Here is a 10,479-nt window from a genome sequence, read left to right as displayed (position 1 = left end):
CCTTGTGCGTTATTTCAACATCACATTTGGCAACAGGAAGCCTTATAAAGTCTCGGTATAGCATTTAGATACTCTCTCTCTTTCTCTCCAAGAAATATATTTTTATACTATCTATGTCTCCATTTTTGTTAAAATACCTTTTTCTGCTCTTCCTTCCCTTCAAAGATTTTTTTTAAATGAAACTTTTTTTTTAAAAAAAAAAGCATTAAAAAGAAAACATTAGAAGTGTCCTCAAACATCCCTGTTAATTTCAAGGGGAAAAGCTAATACTAGTTAGCAGATTCTGTGCAATTTTGGCAACTGAATTTTTAATTCATTTAAGATGGTATGAAGATGTTTGATAAATGATTGTAATATACACAGACGGGGGGAACTGACAAAACATCAAGCCAACTGCTTATTCTCTCACCCCAAGAATCCTGTTCAAAGTGCTTTTCTTCCCAGTCCTCAGACTGGCTCATGAAATTATTTTGCACAGATTTGTTGACAAAGACCAGTAAGGCTTTCTATCTCTACGTCTCCTGCTTTTGTCTTTCCAAAAGTTCACATCAGAGAGGACACCTGCATGCACCTCATTCGGCTGACAAATATATTTGGGATGTGACTGTTGGCGGCAGGGTTCAACAGCTTCTGGCAGACTGGCTTCTAGGAAGCTGGAAGGGGTCATGGGGTCCCCCAGTTCCTCAAGGAGGACACACAGATTCATCTTGCACTTCACTTGGCCACTACCTAGCCACTTTTCAGCCATCATCTCACCGTTCAGAACAGTTCACGATACAAAAATAGCAGCCGATACTTACATACCCCTTGGGCTCAAGGTATTTTGGAATACATTTTTGTGCGTTCCTCCTTTGTACCTTTCGTCCTCTCGTCCCTTCAGTCTGTAAAGCTCACTGTACTTCTAGTTACCAAAAGTCTCCCAAAGCGGAGAACTTACCTTTTACATATAGGGTAGTCCCTGTTTTAGTAATTAAAGTAAAAAGCCCCATCCTCCCCGCCACCCCACCCCCACTTTTTTTTAGATTGTCAGTCCAGTTTAACAAAATGAGCGTTGATTGGTCAATGTCACACTATGGATTGGGAGGTTGTCATTTCAAAGTACCTGTGTCCATTAGACCCATGGTGAGCTGCCAAAGCTAAAACGACAACTTTTGACCACCATGCACAACCAATCTGTTTCCAACATATGTAGATTTTGAAGGGAAAGAAAAATAATTTAATGCTTTCCTTCCAGAACATGGGGTGATCTAATTCTGCTACGCCACTGACTTGTGGGAAATTATGCTCAAGTCACGGGGGGCCACACTCAGGACTCCTCAAGTGAATGGGCATGGGATTCCAACACTGAAGTTTCTGAAGACACAGAGAATGCTGTCACGGGGTCTCTCGACTGCCCCTTTATTTAAGAAGTCATATTGTTACTGTCCACTTAATAGCTGGGGAGGGCATTGAGAGGCAGCCTCGGGCTTACCAAAGATGCAGGTTAGTAGGGGTGTGTGTGTGCGTGTGTGCATGTGCTTGTATGTTGGGAGGGGAGGGAGAAAGGCAAGAAGAAAGAGAAAGAGGAGGGGAGGGAGAGCAGGAGCGGGAAAGAGAGAAAGAGAGAGAGAGAGAGAGAGAGAGAGAGAGAGAGAGAGAGAATGTGTGTGTACATCAGGGAACTCTGGGAAAGCCGAGCCCTTGTACTCAATTTCCCCTTCACAAGGGATAAACAGGCAATTACGCATCCTTTTATATTTGATGGCCAAGTGCTGAACTGGAAAGCACACTATTAGTTTGTGTCCCTTCAGGGCCAGGGCAATAAGTAGCCAGGAGAGCTGGGGCTGCAGCAGAGAGGGTGTTGTCTGCTGTTAGTGTGACAGTCTTGTCAGCAGCATTCACATTACTGGAAGGTAATAAAGTGACAAGTAAGTTATTAGAAAGATATGAGGTGAAATTGAACTGAAGCTTCTCACTGCTCAGCCCAGCTTTTTCCTCTCCTCTTTTGTAATGGTCCACTATTTGTTACAAACTGAGCCTTGTCTTGATACTCTATATAAAAAAGATTTTTTTTTTTGCAGTAAAGGTCAAATGAATTTACAATAACACTTTGGAAAAAAATAAAGATAGTCTTATAACAAGTCTAGTATGTTGCTCCAAAAATATACATATAGCATTATAATGACCAATAATGCCGATCCAGTTCAGTGTACTTGTAAAAATGCTCTTCTAAAAAAATCCGTTATTAGGCATTTGGAGTTTTCGACAAATGCCAAAAGACAATATTTGATGTCCAGTTATTGCCATGTGACCACAAGCTTCATCTTGGGCAAGATATGGAAAGAATGGGGATGACGAAAGGACACAGGGAAGGATGCACATTTGGGCCAGACCAATGAAGACTAATTCACCTGTCAGTTTTACGGTTGATTTACAAACTAATTGCAAGTTACCCTTTATGGGGACCAACTTTCCAACTATAGGGAATGCAGAAATGAGTCTGAGATGGGTCAGATATGGTCTTAATACTCACATGAGGAAGACTACCACATGGTTTAGCTTTGAGGGAAAACTTGAACACAGAAAAGTTTTATGCTTCTTAGGAAGGTAAATGATCAAGAAGTCTAGCCAAGTGGCATCATGGCTACAGGAGCAAAGCAAAAGTAATGAGGGAGAAAATACACTTAAGAGCACAGTTTGACCACCAGCCTTGCCTGGTGACCCATCATATCTCTTTACTCCCCTAAGGGACCTTGGCATCACTTCCCACCTGCAAAACAAAACCAAAAACAAAGAAAAAAATCCTACAACCACCCTGGTTTGCTCTTCTGACCCATAGGAACCTGTTATTCCATGCAATTTCTTTGCCTTCCCCGTTGTTCAGACTGGGGTGCTATGGAGCACCTGGTCACGGGGCTCTGCGGGGCAGTGCACTGGTATGCTTTCACCCGCTGCTAGGCACAGTTGTACCAGACCTTTCTTCTGCACCAACACTCACGGTTCATTCTCTATTTTCTTTTCTAGCTACCCCAAACCAGGGCAGGTACCAATCCCTTACTTAGTATCCCTTACTCTGCTTTTTGGAAAAACTCATTCCTTCCAATGTCTTTTAGCACTTGCCTTTTATTGCCCTCCTTACACACTTAGACGCTTCCCATTAGAAAACAAAGAATGGGAGGGAGAAGCAAAATCCTCTAATTTAAATATTCCAAGTTTCTAAAAAATGTAATTTGTTATAATTGTTTAAAAGTTAAGAAAAGGAGTGTCTCCAGAGGATTAAAGAAAGTTTCTTCTGAATGACTTGTTTATGATAGCAGATGTAGTGTGTCTTATGACAGTTGAGTTTTATTTACTGTTAGTCAATCTAATCCAACACTAACAGACCAACTACAAGTTAGGACTGCTCAGGTCAACTGTTAGCAGTTAGCAGCATGTCCACCTCAATCTGGTTACGGGCTTCTTTGTCTTTTAATTGCCAGTGGCCCCCACTCTCATTTGCTTGGTACACATCCGGGGTGTATATATAGGAAGGGGAACAAAAGGTCACTTTTTTATTTGGTGGGAATCTAGTGCTTGGTTGCTCCTGAGTAAAATGGGGAGAATGCCTCTCAACAGCCTGTTCTTAGTATATTCAAAGATTTTTTTTTTTTTAAAGAGCAATGTATATACTAAGAGGGCTATTAACCAGTTAAGTGTCTTTCTCCTCTTACTGGAAAAGGGCCTGGAAATTCAAAGAAAAGAAAACCAAAGAAATCATACTACAAGAGCTGTGGCACTAGTGTGCTAAAAACGTTTAAAAAAAATGTTTGTCACATGGAGAAGGAAAACATTAATACCTTCAAACCTTTAAAAGGCATCAGGCTGAATTGGACAGCTAGACTAAGATCTGAGATGCATTACACTGCGTTGACTTATCTTAATACAATTAATAGAACAAAGAATGTCAAGCTTTTTAATCACATTTTTAAAACCAAATTACTTATCATCTTTCTCTTGCTCTTTGTCGTCCCTCTCTGCAGCATGCAGATATTCCCTAAAGCAGACTAAGCCTTTCTGATATGTACAAAAACATAGTTTAAAATGATCAAAACAGTAAGTTTCAACACCAGCTAGTGAACATGTACATTAATAATACTGCCTCATTTTCTGTAACAAAACTGTGCTTATAATCAATCAAATGGGTAAAAGCTACTTGGATGAAAATCTGCATCACTATTAATTTTCAGCCAGCACAGAATGGATGCAGCTAGAGACAAACTGTTCCACAGTAGAAAACTCCTATGAAGAAACAAACGAGTCGGAACGGACAAAGTCCAAGGGCCCAGTGATTAAAATGCTGATCTTTTTTCCCTTCCCATTTGCAAATAAGTCTTGGGATCACTATCCTAACTAGATTTACAGTTAAGTCAAAACACTGCACTCAGGCACACATCCCAAGAACAAGCAACACTTTGGGACAGGAAGCATTGTGCATTTCAGAATTTTACATTTTATGTACTGCTTCCATCCACTCCCCCTGTCCCTTTTAAAGCAAATAGGCTTTATACTGGAAAGTGTTATTCATCCATTTAGAAGGCCACCATAACATTTGGGCACTTGAGGCACAAAAGTAGTAAGTAGCAAATAGGCGAGATGCTTAAAAAGAGCCAGTTGTCCAGGACTCCTTGCCATTTCTCTGGCAAATCTCAGGGTGAACACGTTCCTGTTTCCGAGCAAGGGAAATTCTACTTTGAGAATCTCATTACTTCTGGACTATTCTAACTGGCTCTTCACATTAGCCCAGTTTGTGGCAAGTAACAAACATTTGTTCTAAGCCGGGTTCATTTGCTGATGTGACCTGCTGACAGCTATGTAATTCACCCACTAGGGCTATTTGACCTTTTAGTTGACATTAAATTAAACAGACTAAACATTGATTCTGTACAAGATGAGTTCTAATATCTCAACCAAGAGTGTAACTTTTAAATATCACTGAAATAAAAATGTGTTATTTTCGTAAAACGAGGTGTAATTCAGTCTATCACAATTGAAAAGCTAGTGTTTCCCTAATCTTTTGTTGGGATACTAAAAATATTTTTTCCACCCTTTTTGAATTGAATCATTTGGTAATGGGGCAACAGCGCAACACAGAGAACGCTAAGAGGACCAAAATGTTTGCAAACAAACTTTCATTATTCTAGTTCAATTTTTCACAAACATACTGTACATAGTCTTATATGGTATAAAACAAAGGAAAACATCTCTGTCTATTCAATTTAACACAACACCAAAATAAAGCAATTAAGACTTTGGGGAATTCAAAGGTACAAGAAAACAAAAATGGTTATTACTAATTCCTCAGCTTTTTACCGTAAACATTTGTCATTTAACAGACATAGTGTTTGATATGGTTTCTTTTGTACTGTGAATACTTTTGGTCTTTCCTCACTGGAGAACAAATGAATTAAACGAACCCCATAGCATCCTCTGAAGGAGATGAAAAGATGAAGCTTCTAGACAAGTCTAGCTTATCTTTAAGAATCTATTGTTTCTGAAATTTTTACAAATAAAAATACTGAATCCTCAACTAATGATGCTTATTTTTGGAAACAATAAATACTGTGAGGTACAATAAATCCTACAGGAATAATAACAACAACAGAAACATATTAACAGTTTCCTTTGGCAAATTTAACGGAAGTGAATGCTGATGTGAACACAGAAAAAATAATAACAAAACATATGAAAAATGGAAACATGCAAAGTTCAAACAAAGGGGTATTTCTAACTTTGAGACCGATGAGAGAAATGTTTGAGGCCATTAAATGCAGAAAAGAAATACATTATCTTTAAGTTACTGTGTACTGTTAGACAAAATATTCCTTGTTTATCTGTCCCCCCCATTTAAAAAAAAAAAAAAAGAAAAAAGAAAAAAAAGACAACAAAACACAGTCTGCAATGCACATCCTAATGGTTTTGGCTACAGACCGAACTTGAGTAAATATCATCATTTAGTCAGTATGTTGTGGTAGCTGAGGGCTGCCCATGTGGTTAACCAGCTCAGGCAACATGTGTAAACATCGGAAACAAAACAAAACAAAACAAAAAAGGTTTGGAGAATCGTCTCCCCCTCTTTCTCACTCTCAATTGCTTGGTTTCAGGCTTGCTTTCATTTCTCTCTGACAAATCATGTGGGGAAACAAAAAACACTCAACAGTGAGAGATCCTATTTTAAACCCCCCTTCGTCTGGCTTTTCAGAAAGGAGTGTTGCTCAATTCAAGTTCAGCACATGTTTTCAAAGCTTCCAAGTACTGCCGCTGTGAAATGTCTTTTGATTTTGTCTATCAAACAGGCCTGAATCATAGGACTACTGCAGAACTTGTAACAAATTAGACAGCCATACAACAGACCAACCCAGTTCAGACTTCTTTCTTTCTTTTTAAAGGAGAAGGGTTAGGTCCTTAGAAATGAGTGTTCAACACTTTTACTGTATTCAGCTTTGTTCCATAGTGAGTAATTTGGGCTTTTGTATCCTGAAATATTATCCTGCCTCTGAAGACTAAATGCCTTGGCTGTTTCACACCACATAATTTTGTTTTCCTTTTATGTAACTTAACATATAAGCAAGAAGGATGCAATGTTGATTCTAATAACATTCGGCACTTGAAAGAATCACCAAGTGTTTTTTTTTTTAAAGCGGTTTTCTGGTGGCCGACAAATTGGCCTGTGGTTATGTTGAGTGACTAATTGTATTTTCTTTTCTGGAAACTTGTGCAAAGTTGGCAGTTTTGTGTTAACACTAATACTTTTGTTTGGCATTTGTGCCCTATACTGACCAGACCATTTTTATACAAGTGAATTTTTTTAAAAAAAGACACTTACTTGAAGTATGGCAATAGTTTAAGGATAAGAAAGAAGCATGGATATTACACATCCCCTTGTAGTGTATGAAAAAAAGTGCATGACTGGATTTATGTACTAGTACAGGACATTTTAAAAAATCAGATCTGTGCTGTAAAGCATGCCAGCACCTCTTTATCACTATATCTAGCAGGTAGTAAAAACAAGACCATGTTTTTTTTTTTTTTAAATGTGCATTAATGCTAACATAAATGAATAGAGCTAGCCAGCAAACTATTTTTTTCCTGCATATCTAACAGCTGGATGTAACTGTAAAAATTAAACAAAAGAGTTAAACAACCATCAATACAATTGCTTTACATCATTGGCCTCTCAAGGCTAAATATTTACAGGTGAATCTGCCATGCTTTAATTGAAGATTCTCTCAAAACCTTAAAGTTCACAAAAGACAACTATAAGAAGTTCCTTTTTTGTTTCTTTTTTCTTTTTTTCCCTTTTATTTTTTTGCAGGCAACAGTCATGGGTACAACAAATTGTCCCTCTGGACAGGACCAAGAATTCTTATTCTGTCAGAATTTGGGCTAGTTGCACACTTTATGTTTGTGTGTGTATGTGTGTTTTAAGGGTACTTTGTTTTTACCCTCAAATTAAAGATTCCACCCCTTTCCCAAAACTATAAAGGAAAAAGAAAACAATTTCAAAAGCACCTAGTGTTTATCTTTTTATATCTAAATAAAAGAAAATATGTGCGTGTGTGTGTATATATGTAGACTCAGAGGTCTACATATGTACACACCCACACCCACACCCACCCAGGTACACAAGCACACACTGACTATGGCAGTTCAAATATGTAGGCCATCTGGTGAGAGCTGGCATCTGTAGTGTCCGTTCTGAGACTAATCTACTGAAGTGAAGGGAATGTTTTTGTGGAGATTAGGGTTCTGACTGTGCCGATTTCGGCTTCGCACAGAGGAAAACATCATATTGCAACCAGGGACTTTGCACTTGTGCATTTCTCGCAAATGCACAGTTTTGTAGTGCACTCTCAGAGTCCCCTTGTTGCTGTACATTTTGTGGCAAATGTTGCACATGATCCCACCATTGCTCCCGGACAAGCTGTTGAACATCAGAGATCCTGAGACTTCAGCCCCGAGACTGCCAGGGAGGGCAGGGGCCTCGGCCTTGTGTGCGGACTCCCCACTGTCACTCGCCCCGTCAATGTCGTCGAGAAGAATCCCCTCATCGCTGCCTGCGTCGGATTCTCGGGAGGAATGGATGCTACTGCTGGACTGGAGGCTGGAGGTGGTGCTCAGGTCAAGGACCATGTAGTCCTCTGCCATGCCTCTCCCGTACCCATTCAGGTGGGAGTCTTCAGTCCCTGCGGGAGAGGAGGCGTCTTCCCTGACATCGAGCCCCAAGGGGTGCTGGGCACCATAGATCTTCATCAAAAATTCATCCCGAAGGTCCTTGCTAAGGGAGGGCTGCGCTGAGTCCAGGCCCATGTCATCGAGTTCTTTGGTCAACAGTTTGCGATGCAGGTTTATGTTGGCACTGTGTCTAGGAAAACAAGAGGGAAGGGGGGGAGGTGTACGGGGAGTGGGGAGGGTGAGAAAAAGGAGAACATTTTAAAATTGATTCAGCTTCCACCAGGCATCAAATAAGCACATTCATTGCTAATTACACCATTACAAAAGCAAACATTTCTCTATATCCTCAGGATTTGGGAGTAAGTGGTGGTGGGGAATGCAGTAAGGGGAGCTTTTCATTAACATAATTTTTATAAGAGTAAAATTCTTCAATGGTAGAATGAATGCAAATCCACGGACCCTTTTCTCAATGATATTGTTAGCTTTACAAGTAGCAGCATCAGCTACAGAAAATCTCACAGCAGAGATTGCAGAATATATATTAAATAGGATAAAAGAATGGAAACATGCTGCCCATCTAAACTGACTAATTCGAATTTACACCTAAAAAAAAAAAGCCAAGCCCCTTTTCTCCTTCAGTGCTTTATTTAGAGGTATAAAAAAGGTCAATTCTTTAAAAAAGTAAATGGTCTAGATAATTTCAGTTTAACTTCCAAAAAGTTACCCCTCACCTTTCTACACTTCATTCACATCTTAGGAAGGAAAAGATTTAGTTTTATAGATTAGCAATTTGAAATAGGGTTACAGACTATATCATAAATTCCTTTCCTCAGATTAATTTGGAATCTCAACTAATCTAATGGTAAACTATGCTTCATTTTCAGAAGCTGCTGCATTTTAGAGTTGAAAATGCTTTCATCAAGTAATTCAACTTTTTAAAATGTAATCCTTTAAAACAAAACCTGAAAAATAGAAATTATTTTTTAAAATAAAACCCACCCACTGTTTAAAAAAAATCACACTAAACAAGAGAAAAAAACCCAAAGGGACAAAAAAGAAAAAAACCCCCACACAATAAATAACCCCCAAATCAAGCACAACAAAGGTCCCCCTATTTTAACAACTGGAATCTGTATTTCTGAGACAAGCAAAACTTTTACTCTACTAAGTGCTTTGCTTGTGTAAAAAAAAAAGATAGGATTTGTCCCACAGCATCCATAGGGATGTCATGATTTACAAAGCCTGATATGTTATTATCTATCTGAAAACATTGCTTTTGTATTTACATCCCCCATTTATTTTTAAAGTGCCCTTGGGCATATACCTCTCACCACCTGAAAAGGCTCTCATGTTTGACAAGTACCTAAATTGAAGGAAACTCTTCCAAAAAATACACCAATAAATAAATACACAGATACATAAAAGCTTCTTGATAATGTCAGAAGCTCTACATCTTGAAGAAGTAATTGTGATAATAGAAATGACCTAGAATGGCCAGTATAACATTCAACAGACCTCCTGATTATAATTAGAACATATGGAAGACCAAAACGAGTCACTCCATTTTGTGACCAGCATGGCTAATTTCTTAGAGATGGTTGAGAGGTATGTGCCTCAGAGACAAGAAAGGTAGGAAAGACTTCTCCACCTTTCCACACAAGACAATAAATAGCACTCCGGGTGTTAAGGAGCAGAGGGGCAACAGCCCTCTCCACACTGCACTTAGGAAGGCTGAGCTTACCTTGTGATAATAAGATCAGCTTTCTAATCTTTTGCTAAATCGATCACAAAAGAAAGCAAGAATGAGAGACAGAGAGAGAGAAAGAGAGAAAGAGAGAGAGAGAGAAAACAAATTCACATTCTAGACATCTGGTTTAAAAAAAAACTTAAACAATAAAATAGGGATTTAAAATGTTCTGATCACAAAATCATTTTCTGTCATAAGCGATCAACTTATATGCTGTCTTGATGATTTTCAGATCAGCTGTATAATCCAAAAATCATAAATTGAATTAAGATAAACCAAATCTACAGCATCATTATCATCCATAAATGAGTTCTACACAGATGCATGCAGGGTGTGAGTGTGTGAGTGATAAACAGAAGCTGTCCCCACAGTCCCTGCTCTGACACTCCGGCTCCCTGTTTCCTCGGTGTCAGATGGCAGATGACTCCAAGTGCAGGTTGCTAAGCAGAGGGCAGGAACTGCCTACCGCGTGGTCTTTACCCTGACACGTGGGTATGACACTCTCAGAGTTATTATAAGAATGTGGAAACCAAGTTACACTG

General features: G+C 39.0%; 1 protein-coding gene across 15 annotated transcripts in view; it reads right to left on the bottom strand.

Annotated features, from left to right (window-relative positions):
* Positions 1–5,137: 5,137 nt before the first annotated feature.
* The window catches only part of BNC2 (basonuclin 2), a 443,558-nt gene continuing 438,216 nt past the window's right edge, over positions 5,138–10,479 (bottom strand). For 12 of the 15 annotated variants that reach the window (XM_041761490.1, XM_041761493.1, XM_041761495.1 and 9 more), the window contains one exon: positions 5,138–8,380. In XM_041761490.1, coding sequence (XP_041617424.1) covers positions 7,720–8,380 — 661 coding nt within the window. In that variant the 3' untranslated portion in view covers positions 5,138–7,719. Of the gene's footprint in view, positions 8,381–9,931; positions 9,966–10,479 lie in introns of all 15 variants that reach the window. The other 3 variants (XM_041761505.1, XM_041761507.1, XM_041761491.1) reach the window with 2 other exon arrangements.

This window comes from Vulpes lagopus, chromosome 7 (assembly GCF_018345385.1).
Source record: "Vulpes lagopus strain Blue_001 chromosome 7, ASM1834538v1, whole genome shotgun sequence".
NCBI classification, from domain to species: Eukaryota; Metazoa; Chordata; class Mammalia; order Carnivora; family Canidae; genus Vulpes; species Vulpes lagopus.
The sequence above is the reverse complement of the archived record's forward strand: the minus strand, read 5'-3'. Positions and strand labels throughout refer to the sequence as shown.